Source organism: Diabrotica virgifera, chromosome 10, assembly GCF_917563875.1.
Source record: "Diabrotica virgifera virgifera chromosome 10, PGI_DIABVI_V3a".
NCBI classification, from domain to species: Eukaryota; Metazoa; Arthropoda; class Insecta; order Coleoptera; family Chrysomelidae; genus Diabrotica; species Diabrotica virgifera.
The window spans coordinates 21,905,255-21,927,284 of record NC_065452.1 but is presented as its reverse complement, the minus strand read 5'-3'; the positions used below and the strand labels follow the sequence as shown (position 1 = coordinate 21,927,284).

Sequence of the window (22,030 nt, the reverse complement as noted above, 5' to 3'; positions counted from 1 at the left end):
CAGCTAACGCACAAAACCAGCAACAGGAAGAACAACCACCCACCATAAGCGAGATTCAAGATATTATCGGAAATTTTAAGATGAACAAGAGCCCAGGAAGTGATCACATAACAGCGAAAATTATTAAATATGGAGGGTACAGCTAGCAGAGAAAATACAGAAACTACTTGAAATGGTATGGAAATAATAAGTGATACCTGCTGAATGGAAAGATGAAATACCCTATACACAAAAAGGGAAGAAAAGCAGAATATTAGAACTATCGAGGCATAGCGCTGCTTAACATAGCGTATAAAATACTAACCATACATATTAAAAGTAGATTAACAGCAACGACTGAGAATAGCATAGGAGAATATCAGTGTGGGTTCAGGAAAGATAGAAGCACCGTAGATCAAATTTTCACGTTGAAAGAAATACAAGCCGAAAGCCGTGAATACAATAAACCCACGATGGTTCTTTTCATTGATTTTAAGCAGGCTTTTGATAGAGTCAGAAGAAAAGAACTATTCACAGGATTGCAAGATATGGGTGTTTGTCCAAAACTTGTTACGATGATATCATTAACTCTAGAAAGAAAAGAGAATAAAGTTAAGATAGGCGATAGTTTAACAGAAAGCTTTGATGTCAAAGAAGGAGTACGGCAAGGTGATCCATTATCATCTTTAATGTTTAACATAATATTGGAAAAGGTCATACAAAAAGCAAATATTATTAGAACAGGTCTTATATATCATAAGAAGCACCAGTGCTTAGCATTTGCCTACGACCTGGTAATATTGGCTAGGAGCAAAGCGGAACTGATGGAAACAGCCAAGAAGATCGAGGAGAAAGCGGTGACCAAAGGATTACATATCAACGAAGTAAAAACAAAATATATGGAATGGTCAAACAAACAATTTACTCAGGGTCAATACATAACGATGAAAACAACAAAAGGAATCCAATATAAATTTTAAGAAGTGGAAAGGTTTGAATACTTAGGAAGTATTTTCACAAGGGGCTCTAATATCCAAGACAAAATGCGTAGAAGAATTATGTCAGGTAACCGTGCCGTATATGCTCTTAACAGGCTGTTGAGAAATAAAAATATAGCCCGAGGAGCAAAGTTAAGAACCTACAAAACCGTAATAAGGCCAATCGTAACTTATGCATCTGAGACATGGACTATATAAAAAAAGCAGCAAGATGTGCTATTACTTTGGGAGCGAAAAGTGCTGCGCAAAATCTTTGGTGGGAAGAACGTAAACGGTCAATGAATGCTAAGAACAAACAAGGAGCTATCAGAGCTTTATTAAGAACCTAATATACTCGCAGTAACAAGAGCTCAAAGAATTAGATGACTGGGTCATGTCCACAGAATGAGCTCAGCGAGAGTCCCAAAAATAATAATATCTAGTGCGTTGACAGGAAGAAGGAGAAGGGGGAAGACCGAAGTCAAGATGGAGCAATGAGGTCAAAAAAGACATAACCAACTAGAAAAGGAAATCTAACGATAAGCGAGAATGGAAGAGAATAATACACCAAGCCATGGGCCTGCTAGGCCTGTAGTGCTCATATATTATTATTATTACTATGCGCATTTTCTTGACCAAATCGTCAAAAAACTAGAAAGACTAGGGCTAATTTGTAAAAAAATCCTCATTCGCCAGGACAATCCGCTAAAATAATGTTTTAGTAATGGAAAAATTGAGTGTTTAAAATATGAATTGGAACAGTCTATTCGCTAGATTTGGCTTTTTCATTTTCCCTGTTCCCAAATCTTCAGAAAGTTGCAGATGGAGAAAGTTTTTAATCTTCTAGAATCCCACTAAATATAAAATCCAATTGTTGGAGAAAGTTGAACAAAATAGTTTGACATTGAGGGAAGGAACAATTTAGAAATATATTTAAGTGTATTAACCCCTTAACGTACACGCTCGAGTTAACTTGAGCGCGCTAAAATGGCCAAACTGTGCACACTCGAGATAATTCGAGCGGCATTAAACTTTATAATTTTTCACAATCGAATGCAATCAAGAATTGAAAATAATAATGTGAAAGCAAAAGAAACAATCGTTTTATTGATATTTATCATTTACATGGAATTGTGAGCTATAACACTTACTTATTCAAGTATAAAATATAATCCTTTTTCTACTCATCACTTACAACTTATTTATTTTTTGTGAGCCGATTTCTGGCAAATATGCGTATTCGTATATTACCAATAGATACGTTTCAACAAAAAAATGATCGTTCATCGCATCGTCCTTCCGATTATTCCAACCAAAATTGTGATCGTCCAGTGACAGTTTCGTGACGATTATTTCAGTAATCGGATAAGGGGGCGTTCAAGTACTACGTAACGCATTTTTTGAAGATTTTTGACCCCCTCTTTGACCGGTATTTTTTTTGCAAAAAGTACCGGAAAGTCGGAAGAAATTCAGAAATTCAAAATAGAATATTAGAGTTTTTCTTATTATACAGGGCAGCAATTTCACCAACTTTTTTGTGCTGCAAATTGAACATGTTATGCTTCTTTCCTAATTCTTCCATTACTGAACTTCCATCCGCCATCCATTTTTTCTTTAGCCGCTTTCTTCAGGGTTTCTCTATTCCGCCGACACATCGTAGTTGTCAATTTTCATGTGTTCTTTCAACATTTGATGACATTATAGTATGAATTCAATAGAACAACACTGACTACAGCAACGTATTTCTATGTATTACTGACAACGAACAATACAGTTGAAGGATTTTTCATAAATCATAAGCAAAAGGAGCCAAATAACAATATCGAGAGATTCCACATAAAACATAAATGAAAAGGATTGCCAACTTGTAAGATTTTAATTGGATAGCTTTTTTATTTAAGTAAAAAGACAATGTTACGTAACGCGTTGTTCGAACCCCTCCCCCCTGTAACGCACCGTAACGTTTTACAAGACCCCCCTCCACCCAAATTGCGTTACGTAATACTTGAACGACCCCTAAACGCAAGTAATAGTCGTTCTGACCTGCGCACTAGGATCGTTTTTCACATTCAAAATAAATTTATTTTTGTAGCCGGTCTTTAAAAAAATGTGCATTAAGGGGTTAATAGGGGAACCATAAACAGAAAATAATGATAATAATATTAGCCAAAAGTGGAAAACAAAAGATCAAGAGGAAGATAGGGTATATGATAAAAATTGATATTATTTTATAAAAATGTAGAAAACTTACGATCAACATGGCATTTTCTTAGTTTGCTAGCATCTTCTCCATGGCACAAAGAATACAGATTTCTGCCAGTCAGTTCTTCGGGTGTATAGTCAAGGAGATCCAGCACCCGGGGTTCGCAGTGTGCTATTTTAAAGTCAAAGTTTATTCTAGTCACAAACATATCCGATTCTAGTCTTATTTCGTGTACACTAGGAGGTGGAAGAGCTATGGCAAGGGCAACCATACCTAAAAGGGGCGGTTGCGATTTCCTTGTGTGCGAAAAAGTGTACTGCGGCCTTAACCTGCTTAAGATTAAGACAACCTGTAAAAGAAATCACTCATACAATCATATTCTTATACAGAAATTGCATATATACAATATATTTATTATAATATATATAATATATATTTATTATAATATAATCAGTCTTACGACTTAACCAACAATAAAATTATTCTCTTCTTGCATTAAGTTAAACAATTATGTAAAGATTATGTAGCCCCATAGCAAACCTTTTGTTAAAATGTTCCCCAAAAAAACTTACCTGCCAGCATTGGTGATCCACCTAAATTTAAAAAATGGCAACTCATTAAATTTAAGCATTAACAACATAAGTAATCTAGAATATTGTAAAATATAATAATAATAGGCTTTAGGCTTAGTTTCTTTTAATGTTGAATAAAGGTACCTAATACAATTTTACACATTTATCTCAGATTCGCTTTGAGTCCAATTTATCATTCATGTTATTATGTATTTTCTGTGCCTTTTTAAAGGTTTTTTTTCTGTTTCTTTCAACGAGAGCAGTAGGCTGTGGGGGTTTTCAGAACTGTCCTCGAAAAAAAAAAAACAAAACTAGGTGAAAGTCGCCTATGATGGCATAGTGCCTATGATGGCATAGTGAGTGTATTTTGGAACGCAGTCCACTTATTCTGAAAACTGATGTATTAGTGTATGCTAGATAGTCGGTTTGTAGTTTCATATAAAGTTTATGGTACTCTGATGCTTTTTGTGAGAGTAGGAAAATTATGCATTTTCCGCAAGTGCCGTAGTACCTACTATTACACAAAATTAAAATTTAGAATTCAGTACAGTAAATAGAAGAAAAGATTAAATAACGCCTTGAATATATTTGTTAGACATATTATGTTTGTTGTGTGCGTTATTTTGAAGTTATCTTTCGATTTAAGATTTTTTCTCTTCTTTTAATAAAATGCCGATTTTTGTCTATGATGGCACACTTCAGGGTATCCAATGAGGGCATAGGTATTCCATCATAGAAAGCCCAGAACAAAAGCGTTTATAAGCATCCATTATTCACTCCAAAAATACTAATGATGACATATCTTCGAAATCTGAAATTAAAATGCCAAAAGCTAATGTGCGTGGACCTTCATTTGTACAAAAAATAAGGACCAGTATTGTAAAATTGTAAATCTCTTGTAAACCAGAAAATGAAAAAAAGCGAAAACGTGGGAAGAACGATATGCTCAATTCTATTTCGGACCTGATTTGAGCTCAGACAGAAGTAAGAAGAAAAAGCAATTTAATAAAGAAAAAAACTGCCAAGAAGGGTCACGAAGAAAGTTTTCGTGGAAAAAATACCAGTTAAGAAGAAGAAGAAGAACAAGCGGAATTCTGGAATGATCATAAAGATGACAACCCTGATGTTAATTGTTTGTATTGTAATGAACTGTACTCCATATCTAAATCAAAAGAAATATGGATTCGGTGTCAGACATGCCATTTTATGGTGCCATGCATAGAAAATGTGCGGATGTGAAAAAAAAGTAAAACAGTTTATATTATGGGAATTTTGTTTATAAATAATATTATTTGCTTAATAACCTTTTAGTTAATTTAGTAAAACATTACGAATTTATTTTTTAATTTTTATTGTTATTTTTCGTAATAAAATATAAAAAAATTAAGTTCTTTGGTTTTAAAATAAATGGTGTGCCATCATAGGAAACGTGTGTCACCTATGATGTCATACTTGCTAATTAAAAAAAAAATTAAAAGCGTGGAAAAAACGTTTAAAATCAAGATTATATTGGAAAAAACTTAAAATGTAGCTTTAATTCGAATCACTTGGCACCACAAAAATGCTTAGAAAATTTTAAATATACTTAAAAAACTTAGTTAAAATTAGGTATGCCATCATAGGCGACTTTCTAAACAGGCAGATGCTCGCTTATTTCTTCAAAAAAAAAACTGGCACGATGCCATTAGGTTATAAATTCAGATCAGCTCCAACAAGTGACTGTTTGAACACCTGAATCATCGAATTTATAGGTTGATTCCTAAAGAAGCGGTTGACGAGTCTGAAGACATTATCGCTATCAATCAGCCCTGATTTGTCCATTGTTGAACATAGGCCTCCTCTAATATTTCCATCTATGTATTTCTAGTTTGCGCTTTTGCTATCCAATTGGTCGCAATTATTTTAACTTCGTCGAACATTTGGATGTTGAAAGGTGACTCATATTTTTTGCAGAAATTGCTTGTAAAAGCTCATATAATAATAACTGAGTTATCCTCCCACTCAAAAAGGCCCGGAACATTGTTTAAATAATCAAAATATCAAAAAATGAAGGAAAAATTCGAGTTTTTTCTTCGTTTTTTGATTATAAGTTTAAAAGTATCCATTTCTGAGAAAAGTTGCACTAACATAAGAGTTGCGCAATTAAATTTCCTACAATATAGGATTAGTTAAAAATTTTAAAATTTGTCACCCTTGTTGCAAAATAGCAATAATTGCGAAAGACCCCAAAAAAAACAAGTAACCATTTTTGCTACACTTAGGACCTTCATATTTCACCCAGAAAAAACTTACGATATAATAAAAAATACTGTAAATTTCATTAAGATCGGTTTTAATAGATTTTGCAAAATAAATTTTGCAATTCAGCTTTGACAAAAAATTTTCATTTTTTCAAAATGTTGCAGGACTGAAAATAGAATTTGACGGACACTTGAATTTTTTTAACATATAGAAGCAAGATTAAAATCAGTTAACTACCACGATGTCAGGAATTTTTTTAAATAAACATTAATTTTTGGTGCTACGCGCAGGACAGTGGATACGTTTGCTCTGATTGGGCATTCCAATGACCTTTGATAATGATTGGTAAATTTTAATTTTTAGTACATTCCGATAAAAATAAATAAATTTGTTTATTGTAAAATAAAAACACAAACTCTGTCCTTTGAAATAACACTTTTTTTTAGCAAAAACTTTCTTTGTTCATAAACATATTTTAACTTAGAGAATAAAAGTTTATTACTTTTAAACATATGCAATTGTTTAAACAATATTTCACAAAAAATAATCAAATTAGTTTTATTTTGTGTGGAATTAAAATATTAAAATACAACAAAAAATAGAGTAAGAAAATAATATATTAGATAAAGATTGGAAGAAATTATGGTGGAAATCAACTTGTGTGAATCGAACACCGCTGTCCTGCGCGTAGCACCAAAAATTAATGTTTATTTAAACAAATTCCTGACCCGTGGTAGTTAACCGATTTTAATTTTGGAAATTGCAAATGAAAGGTACAGTATTATTCTATATGTATTTCAATTTCAACTTGCTATCTGCTTTATTTTTAGTCCTACAACATTTTGAAAAAATGAATTTTTTTTGCCAAAGCTGGATTGCAAAATTTATTTTGCAAAATCTATTGAACCGATCTTAATAACATTTACAGTATTGTTTTATTATATTGTAAAGTTTTTCTGGGTAAAATATGAAAGTCATATGTGTATGAATACTTGTTTTTTATGGTTTTTTTGGAGTTATTGCTATTTTGCAACAAGGGTGACAATTTTTAAAATTTTCAACCAATCCTTTATTCTAGGAAGTTTAATTGCGTAACTTTTATATTAGTGCAACTTTTTTGGAAGTGAATACTCTTAAAGTTATAATCAAAAAACGAAGAAAAAAAATCGAATTTTTGCTTAATTTTTTGACATTTTGATTATTTAAACAATGTTCCGGACCTTTTTGAGTGGAAGGATAACTTAATTATTATTATATGAGTTAATTCCAAGCAATTTCTGCAAAAAAATATGAGTTACCTCTCAACGTCCATCTCAAAACAGATGCGTCCTGGACTATTGCGGGTCTTCCCCGGCTTCGCTTGTCTGCCCGTGGTCACCACTCAGGCAATTTTTTGCAAGTTACTTAAAAGCATAGGGAATATCTTGAAAATAATTAATCAACATTTGGTAATAAATAGTTGTTTATACTGGTCGGTCTTTTCGTTACCGTCATGCGCCATGAGAAAACCTTGTAACTCGAAAAACCCAAGTTTAACAATAATTTTAAAAGTTTAGTTCTTTACGAACAAAAGTTTTACTTTTAATATTAACAATATTAAAAATAAAACTTTATCAGAACTAATCTTCTGGTTCCACCATTCGTGGCTTCAAAAATTTGCAAGCCAACGAATCGCCGGAAAAAAGAAGGCCGAAGGAGTTCTATAAAGTTGTATCTCACTATCCGCCTGTCCAACACGTTAAAATTTCAACAAAGAACTATATTGTGAACTAATCATTGTTGAAATTTTACCGTGCTGGAGAGGCGGGTAGTGAGATGCAACTTTATAGATCTCCCTCGGCCTTCTTTGCTCCGGCGATTCGTTGGCTTGCAAATTTTTAGAAGCCACGAATGGTATAACCAGTAACCAGAATATTAGTTCTGATAAAGCTTTATTTTTAATATTGTTAATATTAACAGTAAAACTTTCGTTCGTCTTTAGCAGATACCGCCACGGCATCCATGTCATCATAATCTTTCGTTTGTGGGTCGAGGCTGACGGCCAGAATTTTAGTGGTTCAGAGAGAATCAAATATGCGCTCTCCGAAGAGACTCTAACAAGAGTTGAAACTAGCACTTTTGGCGCCCTCTGAACTAACTAAAATAAGACGGCTCTTGTTTCGATTCACAACGAAATGATTATTTATTATTATTTATTATTTAGTTCATTAATTTACATTCATTTACTGTTAATATAGTTAAATACAGAGTGTAACAAAAAGGTAGGTCATAAATTAAATCCCATATTCTAGCACCAAAAATAGTTCGATTGAACATAACTTACCTTAGTACAAATGTACACATAAAAAAGTTACAGCCCTTGGAAGTTACAAAATGAAAATCGATTTTTTCCAATATATCAAAACCTATTAGAGATTTTTAGAATACGAAAAAAATAACACTGAAATTTGTGCGCCCCATAAAATTTTTTTGGACCCCCCCAAATATGTGTGTACGTTCCAATTAAAATATTTTTGTGGTACCTTTAGTTAAACACAATGTTTTTAAAAAATTTGTCTCTTAGTAATTTTTCGATAAGACACTTTTATCGAGATATATTGAATATATATTTGTAAAATCCACCACATATTTATAAATGGTTAAGTAAAATTATAGAATATGTATTATTTTCATAATATTATTACCAGGTCTCTACAATCATATAACCATTTACAAATAAGTAGTTATCTATGTTTACTATTTATTTTTTACTTCCGGTTATCCTGGAAGTTGCTTATTAACTTTTTCGAAAAATTATTTTTGATTGAATATTTTCACGGCCAACCTATTAAAATTCACGTAATTTTTGTTGCAATTAATGTTTGGCTTAAAGAATCACGAATAACCCACAAATTAAAGTATAGGGAATGCATAGGGAATGCTTACAAAATAAAAAAGTACCATGAAATATCATTTAATACAATACTAAAATACAGGGTGTTCCATTAAAGAAAACTCACAAAATACTCATTCCGAGTTTTGACCAACCCTGTGTGTGTGTGTGTGTGTGGAAAGAGATGGCATTAGACAAAGCGTCTTTTTGCCACAGAATTTTGTTATAGATATGTTTAAATTTTTATCTTAGAATCATTTATAAACTTGATTAAGATATTAAATATAGATTTGTCAGAATAAGATAAAAGATTGCTGATGCTAACTGGAAGGCTAATGTTAAGGTTAATTAAACCTAAATATAAGTTTTGAGTCTGATCCCTATGATTAAGACAATCCAAGAATACATGGTTCAGATCCCCGATGGACTCATAGTTACACGGACAGAAGGGAGTTTCATAGATTCCAATCCTATGTAGATGCTCTGGAAAAAGGCCATGGTTAAGTTTTAGCCGGGTTATTAATGAGGAATGTACTTTGTTATAATTGTAGTTAAAATGAGGTATACATTTGGGTAATAATGGGTGAATAGAAAAGTAATGATTTCTTGATGTCTGCTGAACATCTTCGTATTTGGACCTCCATCTTTCCCTGCCAACACTTCTGATAACAGAAAATAGGTCTTTGAAGTTGAAAATGTTTGTGATTTCTGGTATGTCGGATGTATTTTTTGCCATTCCGTCCACTATTTCGTTTCCAATCACTCCGCTATGTCCTTTAACCCACAGTAAAGTAACTGTTTTTTTAGTGGATTTTAGATTATGTAATGTTTTTTTGATATCAAGAATACTGGAGTTTTGGAAATTATCTAATGGATGGCTACAAATAGCTTGTAGTACTGCCTGAGAGTCTGAGACTACTACAACGTTCTCGCAATAATTAGAAGCACACCAAGTTAGTGCTTTCTGTATGGCAGCAGCCTCGGCTGTAAAAATAGAACAGCAATCCGGAATTCGGTATTTTTCTGCATAGTTGTTGTTTGAAACAAAAAATGCGAAACCAGTACTTTCATCTGTTTTTGATCCATCTGTATAAATTACTGTTAAATTTTTCCCTAATTTGTTTAGTATGGATTTAAATATAAGATTTGTTAAAGTTGGCAAGTCTGAATAAGATGGCATTATAATGGTTGGTTTGTCTATCAGAACTTCAAAGTCATGTTCGAAAATAGGAAATTTTGGTAGCTGTGAAATATAAGGTTGGTAAAGATTCGTATCGATAAAAGATTCTGTAAGAGGAGGCGAATTTTTTATCCTCCAGTAAGAATTTGTTAAATTTTCTGTCGAAAGCAGACCTATTTTGTGAACCATAGTTGTATTAAACGTTCTGTATTTTATTAGACATTTGTTTGCTAATATTTGCCTACGTATGTATAAAGGTGGTTCTTGAGCTTCTGCTAGAACTGCATGACTTGGTGAGGACATCATAGCTCCTAGACAGATTTTTATAGATTTATATTGTATTCTGTCTAGTGTTAAAAGATTTGTTTTGCAAGTAGAACCATAAAGAATACAGCCATAATCTAGAATGGATCGTATGTAGGATCTATAAAACATTAAGGAAATATATTGGTCTGCCCCCCAACTTTTTTTGGAAACGAAACGCAGAAGGTTAATTCCACGCTCTGACTTTTGTTTCACATATTTTATATGGCTAGACCACAAGAGTTTTTTATCTAGGATCATGCCCAGATACTTATACTCTTCTTCTAAGGGAAAAGCATAATCACCTATATGGCATTTGCCTCTGATTTTTTGTCTACGTCTTGTAAAACATACAATCGAAGACTTATCTTTTGATATGCTAAATCCCATGTTTTTAACCCACCTATCTATATTCCTAAAGTTACGTTTTAGATTAAACATACAATCATCGTAGGATTTATGGCTGGTATATAAACATATATCATCGGCATACTGTATTATTTTACATTTGTCATCTATCAGGTCATGCAGATCTGCAGTGTAAACATTAAATAACAAAGGGCTTAGAATTGAGCCTTGTGGAAGACCGTTATATAATATTCTTGGACCGTGTAATACATTATTATGGTCACGTAAATATATTTTTCTGTTAACATACAAATTTAATATATTTACAGATAATCTTTTATCGATACCACATGCCACCATTTTTGAATATAATATATCCAAATCAACCACGTCATACGCACCCTTTAAATCTATAAACAAACATAGCATAAATTCGTTCTTTGAGAAGCAAAGTTGAATATCCGAAACTAAATGTATGAGAGCATCAATTGTGCCTCGACCTCTACGAAATCCATACTGTGAATAGGGAAAAACTGCTTTACTTTCTAAAAGATGTTCTACTCTCAATTTTATTAGTCTTTCAAGAGATTTTGTTACACATGATAATAAGGAGATGGGCCTATAAGATGATGGAAGTTCTGGATTTTTGTTGAATTTAAGTATAGGACATATGACTATATTTTTTAAAGTGTCGCAATATTCTTGTTTCAACCACCAATTATTAAAGATTTGTAAGAGAATGTGTTTAGCATTTAATGGCAATTTGTCCAATATTTTATAGGTAAAACCATCTAAACCAGGTGCTGTATTTCTGCTTTTTTTAAGAGCAAACTCTAGTTCTGAAAAAGTAAAAGGTTTTGACATGTGATCTATGTTAGTATTAAAACGAAAAATGTCTATGTTATTATCAGCAATATTACCTGGGGCAGATGAAGGTGCAAGTTGATCTAGTAATTTATTAATGAGATCTTCAGAAAGTTGTGGTTTCTTATTGTATTGATTATTGTTGGAAAATGATCTTACAGTTCTCCAAATTTTTGAGAGAGGAGTACTTTTGTTCAAGCTATTTAAAAAATGAATCCAGCTACATTTTTTTTTCATTTTAAATAACCGTCTGGTTTGGGCTGCAATGTTTTTATAAATTATGTAATTATTATAGTTACTTTGCATTCGGTATGCTTTTAAAGCTTCTGATCGTTTTTTTATTATATGTGTACATTCCTCATCCCACCAATAGGGCCTTGGGGTTGAAGGAGTAAAGGGTTTCTTTATGGGCATAGATTTAGAGGCGACAATGGAAATAGTTTGAAAAAGTTGAGCTGTCTGCTCATCGTTTGAAAGATCATCGGTTGTTGAAAAGGTAGAAAGTTGATTCTCTAAATATGTATGGAACAGTTTCCAGTCAGCGCGGGATTCATTCCATTTGGTTGATGGATTAATAAGAAAAGAAGAAGGATTAATTTTAAGTTCTATTTTAATAGGAAAATGATCGGATCCCAGTGTGTCAGAGTGTACTGACCAGTTTATACGGTTTGTTAATGTAGCTGATGTGATAGTCAAATCAACGGCAGACTGATTCCCACTTGGACCGATTCTAGTAGGTGTTCCGTCATTTTGAAAGACTAGTTCGAGAAAATCCATACTTTCGACTAAAGTTCTACCATTACGGTCATCCGGGATCGGGCCCCACATGCAATGGTGGGCATTAAAATCACCACAAAAAACTGTTTTATTAAAATCAAATTGTTTGAATAAATGTATCCAATCTGTTTTATCTACTCTGATGTCAGGAGGTCTATATATAGACACAAAAGATATATTAATTTTATTAAGTAAGACTGCACACACTTCTATTCCACTATTAAAATTATAGTTAATGTTTATTATTTGATAATCAATGCTCTTTAATATGAAAATACCTACGCCACCATATCCGCTGTCACGACATTTTGAAACAAAATTATATCCTTTTAATTTAAAATCCATTTGGCTTTTCAACCAAGTTTCGGATAAAATAATAATATCTACATGAAAATTATTAATATAATTTACAAGATTATCCCTATTGCTAACTAAAGATCTACAATTCCATTGTAAAATATTTAATAATGATTGACTAGGCTGATTGTGTTTATCCATTTGGAAGTTAGTGACTGCTGTCATTAAGACTAGTCCCTATATTATCCGTTTCTGTGTTAGTACCTGTATCTTCTAGATTATTAGAAATAAGTTTTCTTAATTCATTTTCTAAATTGCATATGGGTTGAGATTGATTAGTAGTATCTATGAGTTGGTTTATATGAGATGTCACAAGTAATATAAGTTTCTCTTTATAGTCAATAAATTCGTCCCTGTAAGGATTAGGGATTATCGGATTAGATTTAGGGGTGGGTCTTTTGCTAGTTGAGGCAGAGGAATGGGGTAGAATTGGAGGAGAAGTTGCTTTACGTTTATTAGCTGTATTTGTTGTGTTACTAAATCTTTTTGCCGGATTATTTAATGTGAAATTAGAGGTATTGTTAGTTGGGTTAGGTAAGCTTGGAAAATTAGTAATGTTATTTAAAATAGCAAATCTATTATTAGTAGTTATTTTTGCGTAGTTCGGGTTGTTATGTAGTTGCTCTGCTTCTTTGAAATTTATATTTTCTGTTGCCATTATTGTCTTAATTTTTCTCTGTTTCTCGTATATTGGACACTTTCTTGACAACGAGGTGTGCTCGTTAGTTTTACAATATATGCATAGATTATTTCCACTACAATTTTCTTCTGTATGAGAAGTGTCTGTACATTTTTTACATTTACTCTCCTTGGATTTACATAATCTAGAGCTGTGTCCGTACATAAGACATTTGTAGCATTGGACCACTGGATGCACGTAAGGATCAACTACGAAGTTACATAAGTTAATTATTATGTTTTGGGGAACTTCATTGCCCAAAAATTCTACAATAATTATTTGTCTTGGTACTAATTGAGTAGTACCGTCGCTGTTGGTTATTTTTCTTTGCATTCTTTGTACATTCACCACCTGCTTTTCAGAAATGATTGCGTCTTTCAGGTAATCCTCCGAAAAGAACGTGTCAACCATTCTGACTACGCCCTTTCTGTGCGTGTAAAATTTAGGGATATATGCTATTAGATCGTTTTTAATTATCAATTCATGGTTAATTAATTTATTTGCTGCAGAATAAGTTTTTAATATGACTTTTACCCTACTAATACCTACCGTTTTTATGTCTACTACATCATGTTTTATTAAAGGATCATTTAACAAAAAAGAACCGACCCTGATTGGAAATAATCTTCCAATACTAGAATTTTTATGTTCAATGTAAACAAAGAATGGTGCCTTGTCATCAGATTTATACCTATTATCAAAATCGATTAAATTATTTACAGACCTGTTGTTATCCATATTAGTTTTTTTAGAGTTGTTTTGGTCAGGCGGTTCGCCAGAACCTATTGACTCTGCTTCCATATTTACCTAGTTTTTGTTGAAAAACTTTATGACTCTAATATATCAGTTTATTAGCACTAATTAAATAAATTCACAAAATATCACAATAGCAATTATTTTGAAAACACCGAAGACAATAATATTGGAGCGACCTTCACTCTATGATTGTCGAAACGATACTGTTGACCAACCCTCTATACTAAAATTAAATATTTCGCTATATTAATAATTTTTAACAATAGAAGACTGTAATAAAAATCATTTGAATATAAATAGACTTTTTGATGTCAAATCAATACAATTCTACAGGGTGTGAATTTTGCTACGACATTAATAAAAAAACGTAATTATCTTCTAAACTACCCTGTATAATATTACAAAACCTCATATTTTAAGAAAGAAGACATCGAGAAGAATCCAAAAATGTAAAAATATACAGGGTGTCCGATTTAAAAGAACGAAGTTATAAGCAGCTTCCAGTATAATTGGCAGTATCAACTAGAAGAAAATATTTTCATTAAACAGCTCACTCTTCAAAACCCTTTAATTCAAATTTCCAGGATTCAGTCACCTTTAGTTCTCGAGATATTTCGAATTGGCCCTTTATCTGTCTCACCTATTTAGTGTCCCAGACTAATTTATCCAGGCTATATCTCTTAAACGAATAGATATTTTCGAATGGGATAAACCTGGTCTATTCCATTTGTAATACACTTTAATATAGAGTAGAAAAAATCATCCCCTCAAGATTCATCCCTTAGTTACAACTCCTAACTTTAATTTTTTAATAGCACCTTTCATATTTTTTTATAGTTTTGGATGCGGTCTTCTATCGTCTATTCAACAGATTTTTTAAAAATAAAATCTGTTTCTCAATAATTAAGAAAATATCAGTTCATTTTTTATTTTTGTTAATTATGTGTCCCAGACTAATTTATCCAGGCTATATTTCTTAACAGATTAGAGACTTTTTAATGGGACAAAAACTGATCTATCCCATTTGTAATACACTTTAATATGGAGAAGAAACAATATCCTCTAAATATTCATCGTTTAGTTACAACCCCTAACTTTAATTTTTTTAATAGCACCCTGTACATTTTTTATAGTTTTGGCTGTGGCTGCTATTGTCTATTTAACAGACTTTTTTTTTAAATAAAATGGGGTCGTAAGGAACCAAGAAAATATCAGTTTATTTTTTATTTTTGTTAAATTAATCAAGACAGCCTTAAAAAATAGAATAGAAAAGAAATATGCTTTATTGTCACTGAAAAATTTACAATTTTATGGTCAAAGCTTATATATGTAGAGTCAGAAAATAACAATAACAAAGGATCCCCTAAATGTTCATCCCTTAGTTACTTTAGTTACAACCCCTAACTTTAAATTTTTTAATAGCACCCTGTATATTTTTTTATAACTTTGGATGTTTTCTATCGTCTATTTAATTTTTTTTTAATAAAATGGGTTCGTAAGTAATCAAGAAAATATAAGTTTATTTTTGTTAAATTAATCAAGAAAGTTGTTATTTCTGACTCTACATGTAAGCCTTGCCCATAAAATTATAAAATTTTCAGTGACAATAAAGCATATTTCTTTTCTAGTCTATTTTTTAAGGCTATCTTGATTAATTTAACAAAAATAAAAATAAACTGATATTTCCTTGTTTACTTACGAACCCATTTTATTTTTAAAAAATCTGTTAAAAAGACCATAGAAGACCGCATCCAAAACTATAAAAAAATGTACAGGGTGCTATTAACAAAATTAAAGTTAGGGGTTGTAACTATGGAGTGAATATTAGGGGAGGATTTTTTCTATGCCATATTAAAGTGTATTACAAATAGAATAGATCAGTTTTTGTCACATTCGAAAATCTCTATTCGTTTAAGAGATATAGCCTGGTAAAACTGGTCTGGGACACATTACAAAAATAAAAAATAATCTAATATTTTATTGATCATTTACGAACCGATTTTATTTTTAAAACATCGGTTGAATAGACGCTATAAGACCACACAAAACTATAAAAACATGTACAGGATGCTATTAAAAAAATAAAGTTAGGGGTTGTAACTAAGGGATGAATATTTAGGGGATGATTCTTTCTACGCCATATTAAAGTGTATTACAAATGGAATATATCAGTTTTTGTCCCATTCGGGAATCTCTATTCGTTTAAGAGATTTAGCCTGGATAAATTAGTCTGCGACAACATGTATACATATTGTATTTATTAAACCAAACCTTTACGAACAGATATTCAAATAGTTCTTTATTTTTAAAATTTATTAAAACCTCTCTATCTGATCGTAGGACTTACCCTATAACCTGAGGACTTGAAGTGACAGCCTCTTTTAGTTAACGTCGACTTCATTCTAACGCAAAACGCTCTGTCTAGTCCCTTATAGGGTGGGTTGGAACCTAACGTCATTTGCGTGGACACTGTAACAAAAAGAAAAGACCATTTAAGGGACGGCTATTGTAAAAACGACGGAAATAATCATATATTAGCAGGGTTGCGTAATGAGGGGTTACGCAGTTACGCAGGAATACGTTTATTCTATCCAAGGTCTTGTAATCTTCAGATCGGGATTTTAAAATAACATTGTAACGTTTCAATCAGCCGACTGATCGCTACACCAAGCTCCGCTTGGTATTTGTCCCTCGGACTATATATTTCTATAAGCGACCCTACTATCGTCAAATTAATTTGTTCAACTCTCCGAAGGTATTTAAACCGATACTTTGTACTCGCTCTTTTTCCATTGCCACGAAAATTAACAGCAATCTCGGCATAAATTATTGAAAATATGGTTATTCATTTCTGATAAACTATTGTGTTTGTGTAGGCCGTTAGATATACGGGTAAGTTTGACTATTTAGTTTTAGGCCTAAGTTTTTCACTTATTTCTTTTGCACAGCAGATACCTACTTTCTCCTTGAAATAAAGCTTACAAACTTTTCTAATTTTATTTCTTTTTCTCTGGTATATAATATATTACTTTATTTCCTGTACATAGTTATAATATTTAATTGATAGAATTCCTTCTGTTTCTTTTTATTTTTAATAATACCACGCTGTGATCAGAGATTTTGTTGAGATCGTTTTTCTTTCGATGCTCAGCTTTATTTCTGATCAGGCTTTTCTTTTGGGAGAAAACTGATCCTTGTATGAATTTTCTAGCTCCTACCTCGGGAAGAAGACTTTAGTCAAGTACTACCTGGAAAAGAAAACACACTACCTTGGAGAGCGGAACTGGCTCGCAACCATATCGTGATGCAGCAGTAGAATGAATTATACAAGACAGCCCTAGACTTCCCATAACTTCCGGTGGCAACAAATTCTGCAGGGATTGGGGACCTCTCTTAAGGACTGTGTGACATGAAGATTTAAAGCTGAGTACATTTTTTATCTTTATAACTTTTATACCGATTACCAGCAGGGTCTCGGTCACAGGCTCAGAAAATTAATTTGGTTGTCTGTATATAATAAAATGATTTTTGTTATTTTTTTTATATCTGAATAAATAGTGTAAATAAAATGATTAGGTAGACTTTTTGTTTCCTGTACCTTTCTGGGATGGGTGTGAAGGAAGAACGAACAGGGAACGATCCCAGGGCTGAGCAGTCGGGCAGAGCACCATTCTGATGGATGGAACGGTGGACGTTTTTCTTTTGAATATCCTAAGGGATGTTCGAGGAATTCCTCCCCTCGTTTCTCCTAGCAGTGTGGTGTTGCTTAATGCCCTGGTCTTGCTATGATCAGGACGTTACAACATTAGCTGTTCATTTTAATCCTTAACTACTGACGTGGATGTTTCACGACGTAGACTCTGACAAGCGGTATGTCATACCGTTGCCTATTCTCCTTTGTTTTTAATATGAGTTTGTCTTATATATTTGTTTTTTTACATCAACTACGGAATGATTCTTCACACTGCTATAGAATAAAATACTGCTCCAAATAAAATAAACTTTATTTTCAAGAAAATTATGAACGCATGCATAATATTTAAAAAATGGTGGAGGTTCTTACAAAATCCTATACAGGGTGTTTCATTGGGAAAGTAACATACGTTAACTGTAGAAAGAGGATACTTAGGCGGTCTCAAAAATACCATACTTAATGGGTCTTACTCCATTAATAACAAAGATACTGGGTGTTTTATCTATTTTGCCATTTTCTTAATTGTTTCATAACTTTTTAACCACACTATATATTTATTTTATATTTGGCACGCAAATATCATTTAAGGTGTACAATAAACTAATTTACTTACAATTGTAAAAAATCCAGGTCTGGATTAAAAAATATTGGAAAAATATTCCGACCCAAAAACAACACCCTGTACATTAAATTTTTTTAAAATAGATTTTTCAGTTGAAAGAGGATGAAAAGCTAAATTTAGTGGTACACTTTGAATTTTCGGCAAAATGATTTTTCTGGTAAAATTTTGAATTTGAATTCTGAAATTATGTGCATTGCGAAGCTCCAAGTAAAATAAATTAAAATATAACTTAATTTTAATTAATATCATGATTTAATCTAAATTGCTAATATATTAACATTTGCACACATAACAATAATTTTTTATGGTGGCAATTTTGAATAAGTGCTTTAGTTTTGAATAGTTATTATACTGCAAATATTCGCTGTTTGTTATAATTTTTAGATACTTTGTTGATTAAATTGATGTATTCTTTATTGACCCTTTATTATTTATTCATTATTTAAAGATGAATATTCGCCATAAGCTGTTTGTCACACATAATTAAAAAACACTAAAATGTTAACATTTTACCAATTTAGATTAAATAATGGTATTAATTAAAATTAAGTCGCATTTTAATGTTTTCTGCTTAGAGCTTTCGCAATTGATATAATTTCAGAATTCAAATTCAAAATTTTACCAGAAAAATCATTTTGCCGAAAATTCAAAGTATACCACTAAATTTAGTTTTTCATCCTCTTTTCAACTGAAAAATCGATTTTAAAAAAATTAATGTACAGGGTGTTGTTTTTGGGTCGGAATATTTTTCAAATATTTTTTAATCCGGACCTGGATTTTTAACAATTGTAAATAAATTAATTTATTGTACACCTTAAATGATATTTGCGTTCCAAATATAAAAAAATATACAGTGTGGTTAAAAAGTTATGAACCAATTAAGAAAATGGCAAAATAGATAAAACACCCAGTATCTTTGTTGTTAATGGAGTAAGACCCATTAAGTATGGTATTTTTGAGACCGCCTAAGTGTCCTCTTTCTACAGTTAACGTATGTTACTTTCTCAATGAAACACCCTGTATAAACTGAATTACAAAAAAACTAGTATTGGTAACTAAAAAATAGAAAAATAATCTTGAAAGACTGCTCTTAACTATAGAAATGTAAACACTGACATGAGGTACGTGATACCGCAAGAAAACTTTACGCCAACGTAGTTCAAAGACTAAACCATACTAAAACTGCAGCAGTTGGGACCAGGTACAATTACACACCCAGAGAATAGAATTCACGGAATGTGCATTTGCAGACGATATTGTCATTACAGCAGAAAGTGAAAGAGTTTTGCAAGAAAACCTGACAATATGGAACGACATACTAGCAGAAAATGGGATGAAGATAAATAAAAGTAAAACCAAAGTAATGGCAGTATCACATGAACAACAAAATCTAAAAATTAAATTACAAGAACTGGAGCAAGTGTCGCAGTATCGCTATTTGGGAGTAATTATACAAGAAACAGGCAAACATAATGTTGAAATAAATGACAGAATAGAGAAGGCGGCTCGGACATACCATGCATTAAATAAAGGATTTATAAGTAAAAGAGAAGTATCAAAAGCCACAAAGATGAATGTATACAAAGTTATATTCAGACCAATTCTAACCTATGGGTCTGAATCATGGGTCCTTATTGACAGAGAAAAAAGCAGAATACAAGCGATGGATATGAAATATTTACATAAGGTCAAGGGGATAACTAGGAGATATAGAATAAGAAATGTAGATGTCAGAGCAGAATTAGAAATACCGTCTGTGTTGGAGTTTGTAGAAAATAAACAATTAAGTTGGTGGGGACATTTGCAGAGAATGAATGACAACCGACCAGTCAAACAAGTGTGGGAAACAAGAATTCAACACAAACGTGGAAGAGGCAGACCAAGGAAAACATGGGATGACGTGATTGGAGACACACTTAAGAAGAGAGGAAAAACGTGGACGGAAGCAAAAATATTAGCAAGAGACAAAAAGAAGTGGGGAAAATTTGTACATGAAATTTAAGTGTAAACTCTTAGGGGTAACCCTGGGAGTAATTCTCTTACACCTTAGGGTAACACGAGTAACTGATTATATATACAATTACACACCACTTGAAGGTACACACAGATAGTTTTATAGGAATCTTTTAGAAAACAAGTTTCAACAAAATATATGTTCATGGGGTATGGCCATACCCCATGTCAGTGGTTAAGGGTTAAACTTGCACCAAAACCTTAATCAGCATTCTAAACGATACATCTTTGTATAATATAATATATTATATAGTGTGTGTAAATACAAAAGAATGTGTGTGTACTTTAATAGTCCAATGTACTCCAATAAAGAGCAATCTTTATTTAAACCAATAAACTGAGGCAGCACTAAATGGAAATAGCATGGATACGCCACACTGCCACAGATAAGTAGAGAAGTGAGACCAGGTTGTGTACTTTCACCATTAGATACTACATATTTAATAATATATACTCCGAAGAGTTATTTACACAAGCACTTGAAAATTGTACAGAAGGAATAAAGATAAATGGTGAAAAGATAAATAACATTCGTTATGCCGACGTTACAGTCATTATCGCTGGAAGTGAGAAAGACCTGCAGACGCTACTAAACACAATTTGTAATACTGGGGAACAGTTTGTTTTAACTTCTTCTTCTTAACGTGCCCTATCAAGTCCCCTTGACGTTGGCGATTAACATGGCGAAACTGTCTCTGTCTCGAGCTATTCTAAATAGATGTTCTGCTTTCTTTATTCCTGTCCACTCTCGGATATTCTTCAACCAAGAGGCCTGCTTTCTACCAATTCCTCTGCGTTCTTCGATTTTATCCATCATAATAAGTTGAAGAATATTATATCGCTCTCCCCTTACTACGTGTCCAAAATAGGCCATCTTTCTATATTTGATGTTATCAAGCAGCTCGCGCGTAGCATTTGCTCTCTTAAAGACTGCCACATTTGTCAGCATAGCCGTCCATGGTATTTTCAGAATACGTCTGTGCAGCCACATTTCGAAGGCCTCTTAACGGTTAATGGTGGATATTTTTAATGTCCATGCTTCGACACCATACAAGAGGACTGACCAAATGTAGCATTTAATCATGCGCTTTCGAAGTTGAAGTTGCAAGGTATCATTACAGAAGAATGACCTCATTTTTAAAAATGTCGTGCGGGCTATCCCGATTCTACATTTTATCTCTTTATCTGGATATAGTTGTTCAGTAATATGGCAACCAAGATATTTAAAACTGGGTACTCTTTGAATTATATGACCATCAACATATAACCGTGAATCTTGATGGGCCAAACGGCTAAATACCATGTATTTTGTTTTGAACAGTTTATATTTAGGCCAAAGTCTCTTCCCACTGTGTCAATGGCATTTAAAAGTTGTTGTAATCTATTCATATCATCCCTTAAAATAACTGTATCGTCTGCATATTTGATTGTATTTATCAGAATTCCATTAACTTTCACACCCCATTCCAAATTATGCAGCGCTTCCTTAAATATTCTATCTGAATATAAATTGAATAACAGTAGGGACAGTGTACAACCCTGTCTGACACCTCTTTGTATTTTGCATATTTCTGTTGATTTTCCATTTATGCA

General features: G+C 32.4%; 1 protein-coding gene across 1 annotated transcript in view; it reads right to left on the bottom strand.

Annotated features, from left to right (window-relative positions):
• LOC114338335 (protein trachealess) overlaps window positions 1-22,030 on the bottom strand; it is a 192,002-nt gene that overhangs the window by 27,497 nt on the left and 142,475 nt on the right. The window contains exons 6-7 of the mRNA XM_050641585.1: window positions 16,456-16,577; window positions 3,208-3,508 (exon numbers count right to left, since the gene is read on the bottom strand). Coding sequence (XP_050497542.1) covers window positions 3,208-3,508; window positions 16,456-16,577 — 423 coding nt within the window. The remainder of the gene's footprint in view (window positions 1-3,207; window positions 3,509-16,455; window positions 16,578-22,030) is intronic.